The sequence below is a fragment of the Anomaloglossus baeobatrachus genome, chromosome 4, assembly GCF_048569485.1.
Source record: "Anomaloglossus baeobatrachus isolate aAnoBae1 chromosome 4, aAnoBae1.hap1, whole genome shotgun sequence".
NCBI classification, from domain to species: Eukaryota; Metazoa; Chordata; class Amphibia; order Anura; family Aromobatidae; genus Anomaloglossus; species Anomaloglossus baeobatrachus.
In genome coordinates, this window is record NC_134356.1 from 433,256,410 (window position 1) to 433,282,862 (window position 26,453).

General features: G+C 41.2%; 1 protein-coding gene across 1 annotated transcript; it reads right to left on the minus strand.

The window, feature by feature from the left end:
• On the minus strand, positions 1 to 25,086 carry NRG4 (neuregulin 4). The gene is made up of 6 exons (XM_075342646.1): positions 24,890 to 25,086; positions 24,253 to 24,322; positions 10,714 to 10,804; positions 2,446 to 2,595; positions 2,288 to 2,368; positions 1 to 2,074 (listed from the first exon to the last, which is right to left on the minus strand). The coding sequence occupies exons 2-5, from the start codon at positions 24,260 to 24,262 to the stop codon at positions 2,332 to 2,334; spliced, it is 288 nt and encodes a 95-aa protein (XP_075198761.1). The 5' UTR covers positions 24,263 to 24,322; positions 24,890 to 25,086; the 3' UTR covers positions 1 to 2,074; positions 2,288 to 2,331.
• Positions 25,087 to 26,453: the final 1,367 nt, after the last annotated feature.

A 26,453-nucleotide genomic window follows, 5' to 3' on the forward strand; every position in this document is an offset into this window, starting at 1 on the left:
GTCAGACGCCGGCTCCTGCTCCCTGCTCGCTTCATTTGTCGCTCTCTTGCTGTCACACACAGCGATCTGTGTGTCACAGCAGGAGAGCGGCTTTGAAGAAAACGAACCAGGGCTGTGTGTAACGAGCAGCGATCTCGCAGCAGGGGCCAGATCGCTGCTCATTGTCACACACAGCGAGATCGCTAATGAGGTCACTGCTGCGTCACAAAAAGCGTGACTCAGCAGCGATCTCGGCAGCGAGCTCGCTGTGTGTGAAGCACCCCTTAAAGAAATACCCACAATGGTCACTGAAATAACTTGAAACTGACAAAACTAATATTCAATTTACTGAACTAAAATGGCGTGAACAAAATATATGGTATACTTATGTTTGTCGTTCAATGAAAGGAAACAGAGTTGTACAATCTTTTGAGGCAATCATTTCAAACAAGTGTTTTGTCCCACTCATTGTGAAGAAACTGCTCCAGATGTCTCAGGTGTGAATGGTGCTTTCTCCAGATTGCGTTTTAGCTTCTTCCACAGATGTTCAATAGGATTTAGATCAGGCCTCATATAAGCCACTTCAGAATAGTACAATGCTTTGCTCTTAGCCATTCTTGGATGTTTTTAGCTGTGTGTTTTGGGTCATTATCCTGTTGGAGAAGCCATGACCTGTGACTCAGACCAAGCTTTCTGAGACTGTGCACCACATTTTGCTCCAGAATGCCTTGAAAGTCTGGAGATTTCATTGTACCCTGCACAGACTCAAGACACCCTGTGCCAGATGCAGCAAAGCATCCCCAGAACATAACCAAGCATCCTCAATGTTTCAATCATAGTTAATACAATGCACTTCTCTTTGTATGCTTTATTTTTTAATCTGTGAACATAGAGCTGATGTGTCTTGTCAAAAGCTCCAGTTTTGTCTCATCTGTCCAAAGCACATTCTACCAAAACCTTTCTGGCTTGTAAATAAGCATTGTTGCAGATTCCAGTTTTGCATTATTATGATTTGCTTTCACAATGGTTTCCTCCATGACATCCACTTTGACCAAGACATGATTTACTTTGTCCTTGTAGTTAACCTCTAATCTCATTGGAAATTGTTCTGGGCTCTTTGGTCACCATTTTCATTATCCGTCTGTTGGTTGCCTACAGTTCCATAGATCTTCAACTTCTGAATAATAGGTGCAACTGTAGCTGTTTAGAGATGGTCTTATAGACTTTACCTTGATATGATTGTTGATCATTTTCATTCTAATCTCCTGAGACAACTCTTTTCTTAACTTTCTGTCGTCCATGTTCAATGCGGTATACACCATGATACCAAACAGCACAATGACTACTTTTCACATTTTAAATAAGCAGACTGATTTTGTAGACACCTCTAATACTACAGGGCACACTTTAGTTTCACAAGTTCCTATAGTCAAATATTTTCATTCTTTTCTAGGGGTACCATCATTTTTGGCCCACTCCATTTTCTTTTAGTTTAACCACAATTCAAAATAATATCTTATTTTCATTAGATGATATTCAGCAAAATTAAAAATACCTTTGTCAGTTTCAAGTGTGTACCAATATTTTGTTCATGTGCGAAATGATATGTTAGACATTTGTTTTCTACCTAGTTACTGGTCGCTGGTCATTCATCCCCATTTCTAGTTTATTCACTTTTCGACTGCAGGTTTAGCAGCTCTTCCTAGCCTAATATTTGACCTTAATGCTATGAAGAGTCAGCAATGACATTCCCTCATCCTTTCTGTCACCTAGGTTGACTTCAGCTCATATATCCACCTGTTAGAGCACTTGCTTTAAAGTGTAGCTTCAATATTTGTGAGTTTTGTAGATTCTTTCCTGCATCTTATGACCTATTAACAGCTTGGTAGCTTCATGTGATGAGTTCAAGGTTGTGCAATAGTTGTTGCAGAAGGAATTTTCTAAGAACATGACAGCAGAGTCTACATTTTACTCGGCATCCTAAATCTTCTGGAGACACAAGAGAGCTTGACGTATAGCAAACCATCATATTACTATTTGTAAAATTTAGTTCACAGGTCCAGTGTTCCATGCAGCAGCAAATGTCTTCATACATCTATATAAAAAAATATATAGTTATGTTAGAAGTGCATCATATGGTACAAAGTTAACGAGAATATAGCGTAATTCGCAGTCAGTTTCAGATGGTTATACAGTAATATGGCCATGTTCTAACATCCATATTATGATTGTATGACTTGCTTTTACTGAGCTGAAACTAGCTTTAAAAAAAACAACAATAAATTAATATATTAGATTATACAGCTACCTCAGGTTGTCTGGAACTCCACTATATCCACAAAACTGTCATATTTATGGTCCGTCTTCACTACGATTCTTTAATTTTCTTCTGAAAAATTAAAAATGGATAATTAGGAATAAAACTACTAGTTTTACAGCTCCTGCCTAATTTGTAAATTTACTTACCTGCAACAAAAGACAACTAATCCCAAAAATATTAGACCTAAGAAAGACCCTAAAACCAGGAAGTTTATTAAAAAGTTGTTTTGAGGTTCTGTTTCCACACTAGACAATAAGATTTCTTCACAACGCTCGCCTGTGTAGTTGTCAATGCATCTGCAGAACATAAAAATAAGTCAATGTAATAGGATTTCTCAAAATCTCATGCACTTTGCTAGCACTGTTAAATGCAACAGATTTTCCATTAGCGATAATGCAGTGGGAAATCTGCTGTGTTTTCGCGTGGGAGCCTAAAGGGGAAGCAGGTGATAAGCCAACCTGCACTTAGCTGCCAATATATGGTACTGTATATCTTAATTATCACATTAAGATATAAAGACAAACAGCATGTTCTATATTCTATCCATTGACTAATGAAGATAATCCACAGTGGTCTGTATATATATATATATATATATATATATATACACACACACACACACACACACACACACACACACACAAACACACACACACGTACATCTCAATAAATTAGAATATCATCAAAAAGTTTTTGTTTTTTTTTTAATCAAAAAGGGAAGCGCACACATTATATAGAGTCATTACAAACAGAGCGATCTATTTCAGGTGTTTATTTCTGTTAATGTTGATGATTAAGGCTTCCTAAGCATTTAAAATGGTCCCTTAGTCTGGTTCAGTAGGCTACATAATTATGGGGAAGACTGCTGACTTGACAGATGTCCAGAAGGCAGTCACTGACATACTCCCCAAGGAGGATAAGCCACAAAAGGTCATTGCTAAAGAAGCTGTACTATATCCAAGCATATTAATGGAAAGTTGAGTGGAAGGAAAAAGTGTGGTAGAAAAAGGTGCACAAGCAACCGGGATAACCACAGCCTTGATAGAATTGTTAAGAAAAGTCTATTCAAAAAATTTGGGGGAGATTCACAAGGAAAGGACTGATGCTGGAGTCAGTGTTTCAAGAGCCACCACTCACAGACGTATCCAGGACATGGGCTATAACTGTCGCATTCCTTGTGTCAAGCCACTCATGACCAATAGACAATGCCAGAAGTGTTATACCTGGGCCAAGGAGAAAAAAAACTGAACTGTTGCTCAGTGGTCCAAGGTGTTGTTTTCAGATGAAAGTAAATTTTGAATTATTCATTTAGAAATCAAGGTCCCAGAGTCTGGAGGAAGAGTGGAGAGGCCACAATCCAAACTGCTTAAGGTCTAGTGTGAAGTTTCCACAATCAGTGATGGTGTGGGGAGCCATGTCATCTGCTAGTGTAGGTCCACTGTGTTTTATCAAGACCAAAGTCAACGCAGCCGTCTACAAGGAAATTTTAGAGCACTTCATGTTTCCCTCTGCCGACAAGCCTTTTGGAGATGGAAATTTAATTTTCCAGCAGGACTTGGCACCTGCCAACACTGCCAAAAGTACCAATACCTGGCTTAATCACCACAGTATCACTGTGCTTGATTGGCCAGCAAACTCGCCTGACCTAAAGCCCATAGAGAATCTATGGGGTATTGTCAAGAGAAAGATGAAAGACACCAGACCCAACAATGCAGAGGAGCTGAAGGCTGCTATCAAAGCAACCTGGGCTTCCATAACACCTCAGCAGTGCCACAGACTGATCACCTCTTTCTCACGCCGCATTGATGCAGTAATTAATGCAAAAGGAGCCCTGACCAAGTATTGAGTGCATTTACTGTACAGACTTTTCAGTAGGCCAACATTTCTGAGTTTAAAATAACTTTTTCAGTTGGTCTTTTATAATATTCTAATTTTCTGAGATAATGATTTTAGGGTTTTCATTGGCTGTAAGCCATAATCATCAACATTAACAGAACTAAACACTTGAAATAGATCATGCTTGTAATGACTCTATATAATATGCATTTCTTCTTTTGTATTGAATTACTGAAATACATTTTTAGATGATATTCTAATTTATTGAGATGCACTTGTGTATATATAGCCTCCGCTCTCTGCAGCTCCTGCCCGGCTCATGAATATTCATCAAAGCAGGAACAGCCAACCCGGAAGTAGCTGCAGAGAGCGGTGGGCGGACGCTGCAGAGCCAAGGAGTTCAGCACCATGGACAGCAGGAGCGAAGGCAGGTGAGTAATGTCCATTTGCAATCACGAATCACGGATAGCACATGGAAAACCCACGTGTGCCGTGAATCACGGAACACGGAGGGACATGTGGGTGTTTTACACGTCAGTGAAGGATGTCAGTGTTTTTCACTGACGTGTGAAGGGGGCCTTAGAGTGAAAAAACAAGGTAAAAAAATATGGCACTCGTTTTATAATCCGGTTGTGTCTTACTGGGGAGGGGGGGGGCGGCAGCAGTGATGGAGCGGGGGTCATAGGAGGCAGGTGCAGTGCAGAGGAGGGCCCAGGTGCTCACTGCGGGCTGTCCTGGGGTAGCAGGTGCTGCTCTGTGCTGGGGCAGCGAGCACTGCTCTGTGCTAGTGCTCACTGCTGGTGGTGAGGCACGGGTTCATTTTGAAGATGTCAGCGCGTGCATCATTTTCCTTAAGTCTGATATGCTGGGACGTCAGTAAACCGGAGTCAGCATGTGTGCCGATGAGAGCTTGAGCCAAGAGCTCCATCTGCGCACGCGCCGACTCTGGGCGCCATTATTTGAAGCCCTCACCAAAGACATCTTCAGAATGGCCCATGCCTCGCTGCCCGCCACACAGAGCCTCACTGCTCACTGTCAAAAGATTACACTGTCAGCCCCCCTGGTTACCAGGAAGAGGATCTGTTCACATTGGGGGCAATGATTCTACAAGTCCAGGTAACGCGTCCCAATCTGAGGGAGCTGGGCATAGTGGAGTGGTGGGGTGTTAATGCCATATGTCCCACAGGTTTCACTGCCCGGAAAATATGCGGCACTGTGTTCCCCGGTTGCAAGGCAATGGAGGATGCTACTGTATCTGATACTAAGCAGTGGTGGGGTTGTGTCCATTCTGCTGTGTGGATTAGCAGGGAGTGGCTTTCTGGGAGTGATTGAGGGGAATCTCACACTTGATCATTTCTTCCAACATCAGACAGGCTATTTCAGCCCTTTTCCCAGCCCAAGTCAATGCTGTTTATTGCAGTTCATGTGTGGTAGTGGTGGTGAGTGGCACAAACAGCATTTATGTTCTTATGTTTGAATTTAATCTTTCTGGTCTGTTTTTTTCCCTTTGTTTTTATACCCGTCTTCTTTTTCTCTGAGAGGCATTTGCTAGGTCCTTGACTACAGTCAGACTGTGCCACCAGACGCCGGTTGTCTGGAGACAGCAGCTTGAGAAGGGCTCTGTCAAAGTCCCCCTGAAATGTACTGTGATCTATTTGAAGAAAATCCCATCCCTTAAAAGTTTGCCTAGCTTGGACATCTTGCGCAAACTGCGTCTGTGGTTGCCCTTTTGCAGGTTTGAAGCTAACATTGCAGTATCTCTCTCCTTTTAAGCAGAACAGCTTCTTCCCTTTTGAGCCCTGCAGTGTTCCCAAACAGTAGTTTTCCACCACATATGGAGTATCAACTTAATCAGGAGAAATTTCACAATAAATTGTACAGTCCATTTGTCTACTGTTACCCTTGTGAGAATTAAAAAATTGGGTCTAAGGCAATTTTTTTGTGGGGAAAAAGTAACATTTTCATTTTTTTCTTCCACATTACTTTTATACCTGTGAACCTAAAGGATAAATAAACTTCTTAAATGTGGTTTTGAGTACTTGAAGGGGTGAAGATTTTTAAATTGTGTCACTTTTGCTTAGTGTCTCTCATATACGCCCTCAAAGTCACTTCAAATATGATATGGTCCCTAAAAAAATTGGTTTTGTTAAAAGTTTGAAAAATGAGAAATTACTGATAGTCTTTTAACCCTTCTAATGTCCTAACAAAAAAAAATAACTTTCAAAAATGACGCTCACGTAAAGTAGACATGTGGTAAATTTTATTTACTAACTATTTTATGTGACAAAACTCTTTGGTTTAACCCCTTCACGACCATGGACGGATATATCCCTCATGGAGCGTGTCCCATTAAGCCCCGCCCCCCCGGGCAGGCGGCGGCGGTCGGCACACATATCAGCTGTTTTCAACAGCTGACATGTGTGCCTGCTAGTCGCGGGTGGAATCGCTTCCACCCGCGGCCATTAACCCCTTAAATCTTGCTGCCAAAGTCTGGCAGCAAGATTTATATGCGCGCGGCCATGTTTTTTACTTACCGCCGCCCCCACCGGAAGTCACGTGCGTGTTCACGTGACTATCGGTGGTTGCCATCGTAGCACAGGGTCATGTGATGACGCCTGCAGCTATGATATTTCACTTTCGTTTTCCTTCGGCACTGAGCAGAGAGAAAAAGAAAGTGACTGAATCTGCTGTTTACAGCTGTATAGCTGTGATCAGCAGATAGATAAGAGCGATCGGATTGCTGATCACTATAGCCCCCTACGGGGACTAGTAAAATAAAAAAAGAAGTAAAAAAAAAAGTTTTAAAAAATAAAAAAAAACCTAAAAGTTCAAATCACCCTCCTTTCCCCCATTGAAAATTAAAGGGTTCAAAAATAAATAAATATACACATATTTGGTATCGCCGCATTCAGAAATGCCCGATCTATCAAAATATAAAATCAATTAATCTGATTGGTAAACGGCGTAGTGTCAAAAATAGCAACAAGAACAGGAGATAAAAACTCCCCCAAAAATGTATTATAAAATGTACTCCCAGCAAAAAAGGGCAACAAGTCCAGTTAGCCCAGGCCAACACATCTAATGCACAAACAGGATGCAGACAAGCCTCTCAACATGATGGACACTTCACAGGTGCAAGGTAAATTGCACACTAGTGGCGCGCATAGGGCACTGTTCACACTTGTATGCGCATGGTGTCCAGCCAGCAACCTATTACCACACCCTTACTATTAGATTAGGCGGGTTACTCGGACACTACTCACTGCAGCACGTAAGGGACAGAAATTCCACTATGCACGGCCGTATTAAGAGGCCCGGCTGCACCCCCCATAATCAAAGTGCAAAAAATACATATAAAATATATGTGAGGTATTAGTTTGTAAATTGGCCAATGTACGTAAGCCCACAATCCTCATCACGGATCCTCACGCTTGCGGGTCCCTACACTGATAAATATCAAAAATAGGCTTGTCTGCATCCTATTTGTGCATTAAGATGTGTTGGCCTGGGCTAACTGGACTGGTTGCCCTTTTTTGCTGTGAGTACATTTTATAATACATTTTTGGGGAGTTTTTATCTCCTCTTCTTGCTGCTATTTTTGATATTTATCAGTGTAGGGACCCGCAAGCGTGAGGATCCGTGATGAGGATTGTGGGCTTACGTACATTGGCCAATTTACAAACTAATACCTCACATATATTTTATATGTATTTTTTGCACTTTGACTATGCGGGGTGCAGCCGGGCCTCTTAATACGGCCGTGCATAGTGGAATTTCTGTCCCTTACGTGCTGCAGTGAGTAGTGTCAGAGTAACCTGCCTAATCTAATAGTAAGGGCGTGGTAATAGGTTGCTGGCTGGACACCATGCGCATACAAGTGTGAACAGTGCCCTATGCGCGCCACTAGTGTGCAATTTACCTTGCACCTGTGAAGTGTCCATCATGTTGAGAGGCTTGTCTGCATCCTGTTTGTGCATTAGATGTGTTGGCCTGGGCTAACTAAACGGCGTAGTGGCAAAAAAATTCCAAACGCCAAAATTACGTTTTTTGGTCGCCGCAAGTTTTACGCAAAATGCAATAATAGGCGATCAAAACGTAGCATCTGCGCAAAAATGGTATCATTAGAAACGTCAGCTCGAGACGCAAAAAAAAAGCCATCACTGAGCAATAGATCCTAAAAAATAAGAACGCTACGTGTTTCGGAAAATGGCGCAAAACGTGCGCCACTTTTAGTGGACAAACTTGTGAATTTTTTAACCCCTTAGATACAAGTAAACCTATACATGTTTGGTGTCTACAAACTCGCACCGACCTCAGGCATCACACCCACACATTAGTTTTACCATATAGTGAACACCGTGAATAAAACATCCCAAAAACTATTGTGCCATCACACTTTTTTTGCAATTTTTCCGCATTTGGAATTTTTTTGCTGTCTTCCAGTACACTATATGGTAAAACGTATGGTTTCATTTAAAAGTACAACTTGTCCCGCAAAAACCAAGCCCTCATATGGCAAGATTGATGGAAAAATAAAAAAGTTACGGCTCTCGGAAGAAGGGGAGCAAAAAACAAAAACGCAAAAACGGAAAGTGCCCCGGGGCTGAAGGGGTTAAGTACATAAAAATTTAAAGTTTGAAAATTGCTAAAGTTTCAACATTTTCATCAAATTCTGATATTTTCACAAAAAAAGGTAAAAAAGGGACCTAAATTTACCACTATAATGGAGTACAATATGTCAGAAAAAAAAAAACTATCTTGAAATCACTGGGATCCGTTGAGGTGTTCCAGAGTTATTACCAGATAAATTGATTGGTCAGAATTGCAAATTTTGGCTCTGTCAGGAAGATGAAAACAGGAATCAGTGGTAAGAGGTTAAATGTTTTTTACTTTGATTTTATGTGATATACCAACACTAATTAGCAAGTATTTCTGAACTGTGAGGAAATGATACATGTATTTCGAAATATTTTAAAATATCAATCTGAAAATTGTGACGTGTATTTGTTTTCAGCTCCCCTGAGCCAACACTTTGTAGGACCAACTTTGGCTGCAATTACTGCTGCAAGTCTTTAGTGGTATGTCTCTCACTGATTTTTGCATCTAAATCTGAAATTTTGCCCATTCTTCTTTGCCAAATAGCTATAGGTCAATGAGACTGGATGAAGAGCGTCTGTGTACAGCAATTTTCAAGTCTTGCCACAGAAACACATGAATATATTTGTATCTAAATGATTCCATTGTAGCTCTGTAGCTTTGGGGTCATGGTCCTACTGGAAGGTGAACCTACGCCCCAGTATCAAGTATATTGCCACCTCTAACAGGTTTTCCTCCAGGATTGGCCTGTATTTAACTCTATCCATGTTCCCATCAACTCTGACATGATGCCCTGTCCCTGCTGAATGAAAGCCTCCCACAGCATGATGCTGCCACCACCATGTTTGATGTGGGGATGTTTTTCTCAGAGTGATGTGCAGTGTTAGGTTTTCGCAACATACAGCATTTTGCATTTAGCCCAAAAAGTTATACTTTGGCTTCATTTGACCAGAACACCTTCTTTCACATGCTAGCTGTGTCCCCATCCCACCTGAACTGTGGATCTCTACAACTGCTGACCATGCCCTTCTTAGCTGCTTCTCTAACATGCTCTACTTGGTTGGGATGTCAGTTTAGGTGGAAAGACATGTCTACGTATCTTGAACTTGTGCCATACTCCTCCCATTTTTGGATTTTGGATTGAACAATGCTCCGTAAGATCTTTACAGCTTGAGCTATATTTTCTTTTATAACCGAAACCTGGTTTACTCTTCTCCACAGCTTTATCCCTGACCTGTCTGGTGTGTTCCTTGGTTTTTATGATTTTGTTTTAACCCTAATGTCTTCAAAGAAACCTCCGAGGCCTAAAACCAGGGTGTGTCCATCTTCCTTTATACCTGGAATCTTTCTGCCTGGACATGTAGCTTTTAACCCAGATAGCGGCATTTCAATTTAGGGTTCCCAATATATAAGAGATCACCTTGCTGTGGTTATTGGGCTCACATGCATTGGCCAATACATAAGCTAAGTATCTTTTTTTTTTTTTCAAAATATTTCTCTAGTAGTAATGCAATACCAGAGTTCTTTTCTTCAGTGTTAACATTTTAGAGTGCAGCTGTATGTATTTTTGTAGTAAACCTTTGAGGCTTTCACAAAGTAGTTATAGTTATACTGAGAATAAATTACACACAGGTGGACTCAATTTACTAATTAAATGACTTCTGGAAGCAATTGGTCACTCAGGATTTTATTTAGGGGTTTCAGACTTCAGGGAGCTGAATACCAATGTATGTCACAACTTTCCGATTTATATTTTTTAAATATTTAGAAAACCATGTATCATTTTCTTTACACTTCACAAATACTTGCTACTTTGTGTAGGTATTTCACTTAAAATTCCAATAAAATACATTTACGTTTATGTGTGTGAGGTGAAAAAATTTGGAAATATTCATGGGTATGAATACTTTTTCAAGGCATTGTAAGTGACAGCTTTAAAAAAAATGACTTTAGATCTGAGAGAGCATATAATACACACTCACCTGCAAAGTTGCTTAGGACCTATGTTATAACAAATGCCTCCATTCAAACAGAAAGATTTCTGCCCTTTCTCTGCACAGGGTACTCCATGACCTGAAACACAAGGTGAAATCAGTGTAAACAATTCTAGACTCACATTCGCCATGACGTTTAGCTTTATAACTGACCTGATGATCTCCAAGTTACATCACATCAGTATTGTCAATATTCCAATCACATATCTCATTGCCTCATATATGTTTTAGCTACTGGTTTCATTCACCTCTCCCGCCCTTTTACACATTGTGTATACTCTCTTCACATCAGCCCCTCTCTTCTCCCCTCTCCCATGTACAACACTGAGACTCTACTGACATTTCTCAACCACTCCAAAACACAAGGTGGACACACGGAAAAAATGCATGAATTACTTATCTACTGATGACTCAGGCAGAAGTTCAGCAAAACCTCAGCAACGATACCACAGATGAGTACAAGCCACCTGCTTGCAACAAGAGCTTGTATGAACTGAATAATATCACCAGCACAAGTCCAGGGAAAATGGGAGGAATTAAGCACAAAGGTAATTCTAATAGTCAGCAGCTGGACGGAAATTTAGTTCCCCTGGGTCCTAGAGGTGAATAGATTAAAATCCAGCAGGAAAGCTACCTAGTACAATGAATACTAACAGCAGGAATAACAGAAAGTCGGGGAGCATTTTGCGCAGCCAAACGCTGTGACCTTCTACTGCGAGAAACCACATGACTGTCTGTCACCCGTGACAGATATCTCTCCCAACCCCAGCCCTCCTTCCACTAGAATATTTTGTATAGCTCTCATCCTGCAGCACATAGGAACATTGCTAATCTTATTTTTTTTTTTTTTTGCAACTAAGTATTTATTGATTTTTCAACACCTTGCTAATCTTATTAACATTTAGTGCATGCATTCTCCTCTCTCATTTAGTATAGCCTCCTGGAGCCTATGGTCAGCATGCAAGACACTCCTCTACATTCAAGAGTTCTCCCTGTACAATTCCCTTAAATGGAAGGCGTAAAAAAAAAAATTCAATAACTGAAAAAATGTAAAGTATTAATGTTTTTGTGTTTGGTTTAAATGTTATTTGTTTTTAATTGAACAAAGTAAAAAAAAATGTTAAAAGTTTGATATTTAACACTCTTAAACACTAGGGGGAGCAGCTGCTGAAAACCAAGTGTACAACTAGCCTGGATTACAACTGCAGTAAAAGTGGTCAGAATCAGCTCTCATGTGTATGATGTTACCCTTCCTCCGCTTCTGGGTGTTTCCAAAAGGATAAGGGAGGATGAAGTTTAAGATCACAGTGCGAAGCCATTTTGTTCGTAACTGCAAAGTGATCCTAATATGTCTAAAGTGTCACTGAGGACTGCTGGCATAGTGCTCCACTGTATACTGTGCCGCACTGTATGCTATGCCTCATATATGATGTAAAGGTTTAATCCAGCTCAACAGTGGAAAGCAATTGGCATGCACGGGTCAGCGCTCAGGTAACCATAAATGAAAGAAGGGAGGATCCAGCTTCCAGATTGTCCTTAAAAAACTTTCAAATCTTTATTTAATAAAATCCAAAAAGACAAAGAAAAGGGACATACATCAAAAAATATTTTACAATGAAGCCAGAGAGACAAGGGAAACGGCAACGCGTTTTGAACACGGTCTGTGTTCTTTGTCAAACCTCATCTGTCAGCCTGGTATCTCGTGTCCTGTCAGCCTGGTGTCTCCTTCCTCCTGTCAGTGATCAGAGCAGTGAGGAGGAGCTGCCGGGAGTGGAGGCCCAAGATGAGCACACATAGGGGAAATTACGTATTGCAGCGTAATTTCCACAGCACAACACCAGGATCAGCTGCAGATCACTGCCACCGTGCTCAGGGTGACAGTGGAGCACACAGCCACACAGTAGACACTGTGGATTCCACAGAGATGGCGGCGGTCTCCCCTCCCAGAGCTGTGATCTGGACAGCCCAGGGGGGTGTCCAGGTCACAGCAGGAAGCAGACACAGTGCAGGAGATAGTAGTCGGCTTCCAACCCTATCACTTATTCACAGGGAATGTCGTATTTGAGGTAACTGTCGTTACAGCAAATCCAAGATGGCAGCCCCCAGTGTTTGAGTACAAATAGAATTAAATAAAAACTAAATAAACAATGAATTTAATTTTGTATTAAAAGTAACTGATTTCATAATCACTATTATTAATACAAAAATTAAAAAATGCGGCACCTTCTCTTTAACCTTCTTGCTCTTAAAGAAACCTGAATCCAGCAGTCTGACACCACCGATGCTGCTGCTTTCTCATATGGTGAGCTGCAATTCCCATATATCCCCAGGCTTGAGAACAGACAAAAGGTGAAGGTGTTGGTCTGCTTCTTTCATCACAATGTGCTTTCTAGGTCATCATATCGGCACCCTCACTTGTTTCTTTCCTTTGAAGACTTTTCAAATTCTTCTCTCTGCAAGTAGTAGTTGTATATCGATTTCTAGACTCCTCCCATCAGTTCCTGAATCACTTTGTCACTTGGCTTCCGCACTTTCTATTCTATGACTTACACACTCTCATCATGGAGGACTTTAACATCCCCATTGACGATCCGCCCTTCCCATCTGACACTCATACATGGGAGGACCTGGTCAATGACCTGAATAGAGCTGGAACCACATTCTCAAAAATTACTGTTAGTAACACATTATGCTGTCATGGATTAAAACTCTGCAGGGCATGGAACGTCCACCTGCTCAAGCCAGCACAGTTCCAGGTGAGTTTGAAGTTTGCCAATGACCATCTGGATCGTCCAGAGGAAGCATGTGGTCAGATGAGACCAAAATATAGCTTTTTGGTATCAACTCCACTCTCCGTGTTTGGAGGAAGAAGACTTATGAGTACAACCTCAAGAATGCCATCCCAACCGTGAATCATGTGGGTGGAAACATCATACTTTGGGGGTGTTTTTCTGCAAAAGGGACAGTACGACAGCACTGTATTGAAGGGAGGATGGATGAGCTCATGTATCTCAAGATTTTGTCCAACAACCACCTTCCCTCACTAAGAGCACTGGAAATGGGTTGTGGCTGGGTCTTCCAACCTGACAATGACCTGAAACACACAGCCAGGACAACTAAGGAGTGGCTCCGTAACAAGCATTTCAAGGCTATCTGGCAGCATGAAAAACACACTGATGTTCTCTCGAGTATTTGGACAACACCAATATCAAATAGTTGGTACCTTTAAAGTCCGAAGACCTCTATCAGTCAGGAGCATGATCTCCACAGATCAGTTATTCCCAGATCTAGGCACTATTTTGTTCTGTGTGTGAACCTAATAGTAACCAAGGTATTATTTTTTACTGTAAAAGGTATCACATATATAGTTTTTGTTGTGTTATATATATATATATATATATATATATATATATAATTAGTTCAGTTTTTTTAGTCACTACATGGACACACTTCACACCTCCACCAGAAGAACTTCAGAAGTGATCTGAACAGACCACTTCCAACTCATCTGCATTTCTAAGAAAAAAATTAATTTGATTTTCTTGGCTTATCTTTACGAGGCATCATCTTTCCCATGTCCTGTTGTAACATTCCTTTAAATGTTGTGATTTGGTCTCAGTAATTCATTTGTAATTTGCCTGAAGAAGGAGCCTTTGTGCTCTGAAAGCTTGGTAATATAATTTTTCTGGTTACCCTATAAAAGGTATCACTCCTAAGGCTCCTTTCACATTGCGTTTTACCTTCCGCTCACAGGTCCCGTCGGAGCATCCGTCCGAACCACCCCTCCCCCACTCTGCAAAGCGTGTAGTGGACTACGGTCGGGTGTCCATCTGCAGAAACGTATATATGCAAAAAATGGCACAAAACAGAGCACACGCTAACGCAGTGCGCTCCATAACAGTGAATGGCCCTGTTGGGCGCATGCGTCCGGAACACGCTTTGCAGAGTGGGGGAGGGGAGGTTCGGATGGATGCTCCGACGGGACCTGTGAGCGGAAGGTAAAACGCAATGTGAAAGGAGCCTAATATACTTTTGTCATTCTTGGGACATAGTATTTCAATTGAGCTAGGAAAGCAAGATATAGGTACTTCCTTTATATTTTCCATTCCATTTGACTCTACTTTTGGCTTTGAGTTAAAAAAATCACCAAAAACAAGTCAGGCCTTATTCACATCAGTATGTTGTAAAACCTCTGAAATGTGAAGACTTTATTCACATTTGCTGTTTGTTTTTTTAATTAAAATTACAGGAAAATACTTTTGAAAAAATATATTAAAATGCACATTTTCACCCGGTAAACACTGAAGGGGCACCAATCTCTGCTGCTTTCTACAAAGTATCTTTTTAGGTAAATGTCTAGTTCCTAAATAATTGTCTTATCTGGATACAGTTGTATCAAAGTATATACCAAGGTGTATGCAAGATTACATTATACAATGATTAATCCTTATTGACATACAAGCGGAAACCCTTTCAACACTTCAGCAGTTGTGATTATCTCCTCTTCCTCCTCTAGTTATCACTTAATAGGTTATTATCCTTTCTATTATTACACTCTCAGTTATTCTTCAAACTAGATTGCACTTTATCCCACAGCACATCTCCACGAGGATAGTGTGACATGCTACGCTGTGATTGTATATTAATATGTAGCTCATTGATAGAATGATAGAATGAGTGCTGAAAAGAATTCCTAAATGACAGAGTGATAAGACGTGATATCTTTGTTGTGTTTATTGTTTTAGGGCTGGTTCACACTAAGCGACAGCGACAACGAGGTCGCTGTTACGTCACCATTTTCTGTGACGTAACAGCGACCTTGTAAGTCGCTGTTATGATCGCTGCTTAGCTGTCAAACACAGCAGCCGAGGCAGTGATCATAACCGCGAGAGCAGGGAGCCGCGCACACTGCTTAGCGCTGGCTCCTTGCTCTCCTAGCTACAGTACACATCGGGTTAATTAACCCGATGTGTACTGCAGCTACATGTGCAGAGAGCCAGAGCCGGCAGCACAGGCAGCGTGAGAGCTGCGGAGGCTGGTAACTAAGGTAAATATCGGGTAACCACCTTGGTTACCCGATGTTTACCCTGGTTACAGCTTACCACAGCTGCCAGATGCCGGCTCCTGCTCCCTGCTCGCTTCATTTCGTCGCTCTCTCGCTGTCACACACAGCGATCTGTGTGTCACAGCGGGAGAGCGCCTTTGAAGAAAACGAACCAGGGCTGTGTGTAACGAGCAGCGATCTCGCAGCAGGTGCCAGATCGCTGCTCAGTGTCACACACAGCGAGATCGCTAATGAGGTCACTGTTGCGTCACCAAAACCGTGCCGTAGCAGCGATTTCGGTAGCGATCTCGCTATGTGTGAAGCACCCCTTATATTCTGAAGGTGTTGATGAGAACAATACACATGATAAACCACATTGTATTGTTTATGTAATTTTTATACCTAGCCATTTATAGGTAGTCTTGTTATTTCAGCAAGTTATGGCAATCATTAAAGAGGACCTGTCACCAGATCGAAAGTGGACAGTTTTTGCTCTAATTTTATTCTCGTTGCTCCCTTGATGAGAACAATACACATGATAAACCACATTTATCTCATCAACACCACCCGGCATTTCTCCGTGTTATTGCATTTTAATGCAATGTTGCGGAGACCAAAAAAATGTAGTTCTGACGTTTTAATTTTTTTTCTCGCTACGCCCTTTACTGATCAGAGTTATTAATTGTATATTTTAATAGATCGGGCATTTCTGAATGAGGCAAAACCAAATATGAGTATTTTTTTATTATAATTATTGTTTTATTTTCTATGGGGCAAAAGGGGGGTGATTTGAACGTTTAGTTCTTTTTTTATGTTATTCATCATTTTTTTACATTTTTTATTGATTTTACTAGTCCTCCTTAGAGACTTTATTAATACACTATCCGATCGCTTCTGCTGTTCTTCTGAGAATATCAAAGAAATAATCTTGCTTCCTCTGCCTTTTTTGGCAGGTGCTCAGAAAAAAAGGAATGGTATAGTATATAGAATAATCTGGCACTCCAAAATAAAGAATGATCATGAAAAAGTTTTTTGTTCCATAAAAAAATTCTTTTTATTGTGTTATCACCATAGACAGAACCACAGACAAATCCCGACGTTGTGGCTTATGACAAGCCTTCATCAAGGTAAGTCTAAAGGGTGCTTTACACGCTGCGACATCGCTAATGATAGCTAGCGATGTCGTGCGCAATAGCACCCGCCCCCCTCATTCGTGCGACATTTGGTGATCGCTGCTGTAGCGAACATTATCGCTACGGCAGCGTCACACGCACATACCTTTTCATCGACGTCGCTGTGACCGTCAAACAATCCCTCCTTCAAGGGGGAGGTGCGTTTGGCGTCATAGCGATGTCACTGTGGCGCCACTAAGTAGCCGCCCAATAGCAGAGGAGGGGCGGAGATGAGTGGCCGGAACATCCCGCCCACCTCCTTCCTTCCTCATTGCCGGTGGATGCAGATAAGGAGATGTTCGTTGTTCCTGCGGCGTCACACATAGCGATGTGTGATGCCGCAGGAATGACGAACAACCAGCGGCATGCCCCACCAACGATAATATGAAAGGAGCGACGTGTCAACGATCAACGATTTTTGACGTTTTTGCGATCGTTGATCGTCGCTCCTTGGTGTCACACGCTGCGATGTCGCTAATGGCGCCGGATGTGCGTCACTAACGACGTTAGTGATGTCACAGAGTGTAAAGCACCCTTTATGGTAGAGTTCACCCAGGTGAATGTAGCACTTCTAATTAAATGTTCAATAAATTTCAATATGTATTCCAATGGATAAATCATGCGACATAAGGGTATAGTAGAAAAACAATCTACACTTGCACATGCTAATGATAATGTGTTGTATATTCCAAGCGGTAGGACCTGCAATATATTCCACCTCAGTGAATGAGAAGCAAGAGAGAAGCTAATCTCATGGAGTTGTTCTCAGGTGTCATGTCTGTATGTCATACTGAAATTTATTGGACATTTAATTAGAAGTGCTACATTCATCACTCTCTTTCCCTAAAGAAGTCATATATGGGGTCACTTAAGGTGAAACGTACGTTGGTGGGTGCAGGGAGAACCTTCGATTTCTAGGGGATACCAGTAGAGATTGAGTCAGCGTTCATTTCACTCCTTCTAGTATGCATTTAATATATTGACTATATGCACTTTTTTCTCTCTAATGCTGCTATGGTTTCATTTTGGCACTGTACACGGGGAGGCTGCTGCTGCTTATATTGCCTATAATTTGGAAATTATTCCTAGTGACTTGCATGATTAATACTGGCATCTCTTATGTTACCCATTGTTCGCACATAGCACTTTACTGATCATAATTATTATCTATGAGAAAAAATACGTAATGATATGCATTCAATATATTGATTATATGCACTATCTTTCTCTCTAATGCTGCTATGATTGTACTTTGACACTTTACATGGGGGAGCTGCGGCTGTTCACATTGCTTATAATTTGGAAATTATTTCTAGAGACCTGTATGATTAACACTGGCATCTTTTATGTTACCCATGTCTGCATATAGCACCTTATTGATTATGTGTATTGTCTGTAAGAAAAACATGTCCTATTCCTTCTGTATATACGGTAGCTACCTTAACATGCTGGGTCTCATTACAATTTTCTATACCCTTTTCTGTACCCCCTATTCACTTAAATTCTATTACTCATTTATGTTTTTTTAGATGTGTATGTCTTCATCTGTTTTAACTATATTGTCACAATACGTATATAAAAAATATAAAATCTAAAAAAATAATTTTGAACAATAAAACTAATTATTTAACCACACAAAAAAACTCCTTTGTTCTCCTGTTTTTGCATTCAATTGTGTGAACTCTACCATTAGACTTAGGGGTACTTTGCACGCTGCGACATCGCAAGCCGATGCTGCGATGCCGAGCGCGATAGTCCCCGCCCCCGTCGCAGCTGCGATATCCTTGTAATAGCTGCCGTAGCGAACATTATCGCTACGGCAGCTTCACATGGACTCACCCGCCCTGCGACGTTGCTCTGGCCGGCGACCCGCCTCCTTATTAAGGGGGCAAGTCGTGCGGCGTCACTGTGAGGTCACACGGCAGGCGGCCAATAGGAGCCCCCCTCCTTCCTTCCGCATATCCTACGGAAGCCGCGGTGACGCCGGTAGGAGATGTTCCTCGCTCCTGCGACTTCACACACAGCGATGTGTGCTGCCGCAGGACCGAGGAACAACATCGGACCGTCGCGTCAGCGTAATTATGGATTACGCCGACGCTGCACCGATGATATGATTACGACGCTTTTGCGCTCGCTAATCGTATCATCTAGGCTTTACACATTACGGTGTCGCATGCGATGCCGGATGTGCGTCACTTTCAATTTGACCCCACCGACATCGCACCTGCGATGTCGTAGTGTGCAAAGCCTGCCTTAGGATGGAGTCACATTAGCGTATGGCATCCGATTCAAGAGCAATGGATGCAATATGCTAATGATCTGGATCTGCTGCGAGCGTGAGCCGAGTATCATGTGACTGTGATCCGATCTTGCGAATGGGTCACAGCTGCGGAGGAGAGGGCGGGCGCTGCAAATTAGAGGGAGGGGTTAATCTCCCTATCTCCTCCATTGTCAGCTTGTGCGTATATCGCACTGCACTTGGATAACATCCGAGTGCAGTCTGATGTTTCTCTCGCACCCATACACTTGAATGGGTGCGAGTGACATGGTTCTAGCAGACTATCGCAGCATGCTGCGATTTTTTCCTTAGTCCGTTTAGGGTTGAGGAAAAACTCGCAGATCTCAGCTTCAACATTGTCTAAAATGCGGCTGAGTGCAATGCGAGATTTTCCCACATTGCTCTCGTGCGAGTCATACGCAAGTGTGACTCCAGCCTTACCTTGACAATGGCTTGTTATAAGCCGAAACGTCGGCATCTGTCTGTGGTTCTGATTATGGTGATCACACAATAAAGAAATTTTTTTTTTTTCTTGGAAGAAAAAACTTTTCATGATCATTCTTTATTTTGGAGTGCCAGATTATTCTATACACTATACCATTCCTTTTTTCTGAGCACCTGCCAAGAAAAGGCAGAGGAAGCAAGATTACTCCTTTGGTATTCTCAGATTCTCATATGTTTATGACCATGCATATAGTCACAGTTAGTTAATTAGTTGCTAGTGGTCATAACCATGGATACCTAAGATTCTACAATGCCCTGAACATGAGGTAAGCGGCATAGTCAATCAGGAGAACTATACTACATTTCTAATTAGAGGTATTTTCTAATATTATTATTACACCTACTACATATTGGGATAGGATCCTGGAAATGGGAATTCACCTTTAAGGATTCCGGGATGTTTCTTTTTTAATACACCATGTAGTTCCTAAAATTTCATTCCAATTTTTATTTTAGTGTAGCTTCTACCAAGGAGGTGCTCAGTATCATAATACAGGGCAGCCTAAAGACATGACCCCAGAGATTTTCCCATAAAACACATTTACCACCTATTCACAGGAGGTAACTTTTGATTACTTGGTATGCCAGTACTGAGATCCTCATCAGTTTCTTACAATGAGGACAACCAAGCACCCCTGGATACTCCTGTACCACGTGACTGCACTCAGGGCAGCTACCATTTAATACAAACTCAGTGGGAGATATGAAAACTGCTGAACAAATTTTAACCCAAAAATAAATTAATAAAAAAAATGAACATTTTTGTCCAAGACAAGATTTCTATAATGGCAGATCGGTTTAAAAGCAACAAATTCCTCAACTATTTGCTCTTCTCATTTGGAATCACACTATAAACTTCTCACCCGATGGTATTTTACTCCATTCAGGCTCCACCAAATTAATAAAAACAACTCCTCCTCATGCTGGAGGAACTGTAACGGCACCGGTAGCCTACTGCACATTTTCTGGGATTGCCCAATATTAAATAAACTCTGGATAGAAATATCCAAATTAATTTAATCAAATCACCCATTCCAACATAGTCATTACCCCCCAATTAGCTCTCCTCTCTCTAGACCTTGACCAGATTGATCCATCCTTCAAATTGTTATTATCCACATCTTCCTCACCACCAGATCCCTTATTGCAGCCAACTGGAAAAATCCCCTCCCTCCATCTATTACACAACTTATTGAAGCATTAGCCCAACACAACAATTTTGAGAAACATTATGCCACTATTAACAATAATTTCCCTAAATATTTCCAGCAGTGGAATCCATGGAATCAATACCGCCAAGGCGTTACATGAGATCAGATGATCCTACTAATTGAATTCTAACATGTGGTTGTCTTTGTGTTCATCTTATTATTTAGCCTTCAGCTCGGGTTTTCTTATAATACTGAAATCCTCTAGACGTTGACAAATGTGATATATTTCATAGTTCTCAATTATAACTGTTGTATATGTTTAATCCTCATATTCTCTCTCATATTGCAACCAACATATTAGATGTTCTCCCTTTCCCAGTTTCCCTCCCTTTTTCCTTCCCCCTCTTACCTGTTTCCCCAATAAAAATGTCACTACTCTCCTCAACCCCATACTCCTCTTCCTATCCTTACTCCCGTTCCCATTTTTATAGTACTTAAATGGTAAGATTATAGAACATAAGAATGATTAATGCAATGATAATACAACTCCTTCAAATTTGTACTTCCCCACAAATATTCAAAATAAAAAATATTTTAAACACAAGATTTCTATAACTGAAAAGTTTAGTGGTAGTGGTTTCCTGTTCCACAGATTTCCAAAACCCGCAGATCTGCTCCTTGTCTTTGCAAAAAATCCATTCTGAGATGTAGATCATCCCTTACAATTGAATAGCTGCCATAAAATGAACGACATTCCTCCAAAATACAAACACAGATACATAGATAAAGCAGAACCACAAATTTCACAGTTTTCCACCACTGTACTATTTGGAATAATTTCCAGAACTTGTGAGGCTGTGGTTACATCACACTATAAGCCTAAAATTACACGTATTCACCAGGAGGATTTCTGCATGGTTGTCAATGTCACCAGCTACTTGTGTATGGAATAGTATAATGATGGCCACTTTCAGGTTTGTCATTTGCCAATAAAACACAATTTTGATATTTACCAGGTTATTAAGACCCTACGGATAAATTCAGAGTAAATGTTAGGGGTTTCCGTGGTGCATACAATGATCAATAATATGCAAAGTGGCCCAAATGAGTATGGGCATCTAATTATGTCCATTCACCAGGGCATGCAACGTGTTGTGATTTGTGGCCTGAATGTTCCTGTGTTTTTTATATTTTTTGCTGTCTTTGTTATTACTACATTTAGACCACTGACAGGTTACCCGCACAGTACCAATACTATGACTAAACTATTTTTCAGTTGCTTTAAAATGTAGCTGATGTATAGACATCCATGATTTACACCCTTGTCTAGTGTTAGCCTTAAATGGTGGGTGAGGAAACATTTTGCTTGTGTTACTTAAAGCACCACTACAGCGTTTTTGTTTTCTTATTTCACCACTGGAGTGGTGCTTTAAATCTAAGTCCAATGTCCCCTGTCTAATACTCACCCTCCGGCATCTTCATCTGTTATCAGCGCCATTCCAATCGGTCTTCTTCAGTTTATGATCTGCCGGCAGCTCCAGTGTTTCATGGACTGCATCAGAGGTCACACCTCAATACAGCTCTATGAGAGCCTCATTCTGGCTCTCATAGGCTCTCATAGACTTGAATTGTGAGCTTATGACTGAAGTTCTGACATCTGGCCAGTCAGAAGTTGCGGTCAAAAGATGGCTCAGCTGGTCTGAAGCAACACAAAAAAAGGTGAAAACGCCAAAAGGTAAGTATAAGACCAGGGGCAGGGAACTTAGATTTAAAGCACCAATCCATATTCTGTTTCTTGTCTGCCTAAGGCTTAGGGTAAGTATCAGAATTTATAAAACCATTGATACAATGTAATGGGAAAGCACCTGTCAGTAATGCAATATTACATGACAGCTGATCTCATTCCTACTCCTGGGTTTATGGTGACTGGTTCCCATCATTGCATCCTTTGTTTCCCCATTGCATCATGCAGGAAGTTAAGAATGACACATAATGACAATACTAGCATCCTCTCAATTAAATTTGATTGACGTAGTTCAATGTATAAACTAAGAGGTTTTTCAGTTTACGACATCCAAGTAAATATCTACGTGATTTAGTGGGGAAAACGTGGGAGTATATTAATAAGAGACTAACACAAACCAGCATAATAAGCCATATCTCAGCCTCCACCTACTAAAGATCAGCCACTGTCATGTAGAACTATGACTACTCATAAGACAACTGCAACCATCACTGACTACAGAGGTCTTGGCCGCGCACTGCTGGGGCCGGTGATTGGCTCCATCCAGCGGTGGACACTTAAGTAGTGTGGGAATCAGAGACCGGTGGTACGCTCCAGAACAGGATCAAAAGAGCAGTCCAGGATTTATCAGAAGAGTAATCGCTGTTTGTAGTTTTATGCCACTTTAAACTCATTTTGGTCTATCAAAGAAAACCCGTTTAAGATGAGGTGAAGACCTAGCAAAGTGAAACGTGAAGTCGTTGTAGAAATGTTTTCGTGCTTCATTATTTTCTCTTGTGGTTGTGGACTGGTATTTTGAAACTGGAGGTTGTCAATTTAAGCATGAATCTTATGTATCCCCAGAGAAACACACACATTTTTTAAGCATTACCCCATCAGTTTTCCTTTACAGCAGAACTCTGTGCTTAATGATGACCACAGCATCCAGGTATAAAAACATATTACAGATAGACCACCTTCACACGTCTGCTAGTCACAATTTGTATACACACTATGATTTCCTTTCTGAACAAGGATTTCCTGACCCAAAATTACAGCCTCATATGTTCCTACGGGGATGTTGGTTGGGGTCAGGAGACCCATCGCCAGTCCGGAAATCACAGTCCATACAAAAACCATTAAATGCAGATGTATGAAGTAGGACCAACACCATTAGACAACGTGTTTACATATTAAATGTATAAAATTAATCTCTTCACATTTTAGATAAGGTTCGCTTAAATCAAGGAAGCAACATGCAGGCATATAATCTATGAAAGTGTCGGACTGAGCTGCCAAGGGCACCCCAGTAATACTGACTCTGGGGCAACTGTTTAGGTAGCCTCCTTCACACATTTATCTGTACTTCTATGTAATAATACACTGGGTAGTTTGTTGAGTGACTGATGAGATGCTGCTTTTTTCTGTACATAGTGAATAATGTAATGGAGCCAAATACTGCTCGCATTGGGAGGTAAGTGGCGTACTCCAGCACAGGGGCCTATCGGAGGATTTCCCCATTCACCTGGGGGCTAGTCTGAGCCTGGTCTCTGACTTTTCACATTATTACATTAGAAACATATTACCTTAATAAACGTACTTTGACTATTCAATAATCGCTGTGGTTATCTCATCAGTATAATATATAAAATTACCTGTTGTCATATTATGCAGGCAGAGAACGTAGTCTTCGCTTAGAGACGATGATATGTAGGAGAATAGAGTCTGGAATGATTAAAAAATATATATATATATTAATTAATTTACAAATGCGTTCTGCGTGATAACTATTGTGGGGTAATTCACAAACAGTGCACTATTTTTTTTCCATTCACTTTATACAGAAATGATGGGCAACACACACAAACACACACACACACATAAACATACACACACACACACACACACACGCAAACATAAACACACACACGCAAACACACACAAACACGCAAACACACACATGCAAACACATATGCAAACATAAACACACACACGTATGCAAACATAAACAAACACACACACACGCACGCACGCACACACACACACACACACACATACGTTATGTACACCTTTTTTTTCAAAGAAGAAAATATTCATTCTGACAAACTAGTAATTACCCACTCAATGTATCAAGAAAGCCAGGTCTACAATCCTTGTCACAGATAGGCCCACACAAAGTGTGTAACTGTTATGCATTGCCACATGTTTCGCATACATATGGATTATATTACTGCTCACAATCATATAGTGCTGACACATAGGACTGGGCTGTGCTGGTGTTTAGTTACTTACAGGATCTTGGCATCTAGGAGAGATAGTAGCGCTTGTTGCAGGTCACAGATCTGTGCCACCCCATGCAGTCTTATGGATCTGAAGCTTCCTGAGCTGCACACAGCTACTCCTCCCCTGGGCTGATCTCTCCCTTTTCCTCTCGGATTTTCCACTATCCCTTCTATTCTTTATTTACTAGTATAATATTTCTACTATGATAACTACTGCACTGAGCGCCTGTATTGTGTGTACTTTTACCTTTGCAGCGCTTTTATACCTAGCACTTACATTTCCCAAAGACTTATTGCATCACCGGAATGTTGCTGATTGCATAATTTTGCATGTGATATTTTTAGTGGAGAGGCATGATTTTGCCTATGGCTGCTATAAAACCGGAGGATATAATCTTGGCAGAGTTTGAGTGTTTTCCTATAACTAAAGCATCCTGTATTACTGTTAATAAGCAATTCTAAAAAGAAAAAATCTGACATCAGGCGAAAATAGGAAATAAATGTTAGCGACAAGGATAAATGAACTGTACTGAATGAGTGAACTGTATCAGCATACAGTAAAAATAAATCAGTTGTAAATATCTTTAGAGAGATTTGTGGTTAATAATTCGGAGACTGTCTCTTAAAAGTGTACATGCTGGAAAAAAAACATAAAACATGTACCTGCAAAATAGGATGACATTTGTAAGTGGAACAATAAATACAAAACCTGTTTTATTCAACATTATTATTATTATTTATTATTATTATAGCACCATTTATGCCATGGCGCTTTACAAGTGAAAGAGGGTATACGTACAACAGTCATTAACAGTACAAAACAGACTGGTATAGGAGGAGAGAGGACATAGCCCGCGAGGGCTCACAGTCTACAGGGAATGGGTGATGGTACAATAGGTGAGGACAGAGCTGGTTGCGCAGTGGTCCACTGGACTGAGGGCTATTGTAGGTTGTAGGCTTGTTGGAAGAGGTGGGTCTTGAGGTTCCTCTTGAAGCTTTCCATGGTATGTGAGAGTCTGATATGCTGAGGTAGAGCATTCCAGAGTATGGGGGATGCACGGGAGAAATCTTGTACGCGATTGTGTGACATGAAACATTATGCATTAAAGGGAATCTGTCAGGTGATTTTATAGGACAATACTAATGTTATCTTAAATAGGGCTAAAGCTGGGTTCACACATAGCGACAACGATGTCGCTGTTACGTCACCATTTTCTGTGACACAACAGCGACCTAGTAAGTCGCTGTTATGATCGCTGCTTAGCTGTCAAGCACAGCAGACGCAGCAACAATCATAACGACACGCGTCGCTGTGCAAGCCATGCTGCACTTGGTAACTAAGGTAAATATCGGGTAACCATTACCAGATATTTACCTTGGTTACCAGCGCACACGCTTAGCGCTGGCTCCCTGCTCTCCTAGCCAGGGTACACATCTAAGCGCTTTGCTTAGTTACCCGATGTGTACTCCAGCTCCGGCTACGTGTGCAGGGAGCCAGCGCTAAGCGGTGTGCTCTCACGCTGCCAGTGCCGGCTCCCTGCTCACGTAGCTGGAGTACACATCGGGTAATTAAC

Excerpts from the sequence above, each read along its gene's own strand:
- NRG4 (XM_075342646.1), bottom strand. Across the intron at positions 2,596-10,713 it reads GGTCCTAAGCAACTTTGCAG|ATGCATTGACAACTACACAG; the intron begins GTGAGTGTGTAT and ends TATGTTCTGCAG. Across the intron at positions 2,369-2,445 it reads TTAGTTGTCTTTTGTTGCAG|AAGAAAATTAAAGAATCGTA; the intron begins GTAAGTAAATTT and ends TTAATTTTTCAG.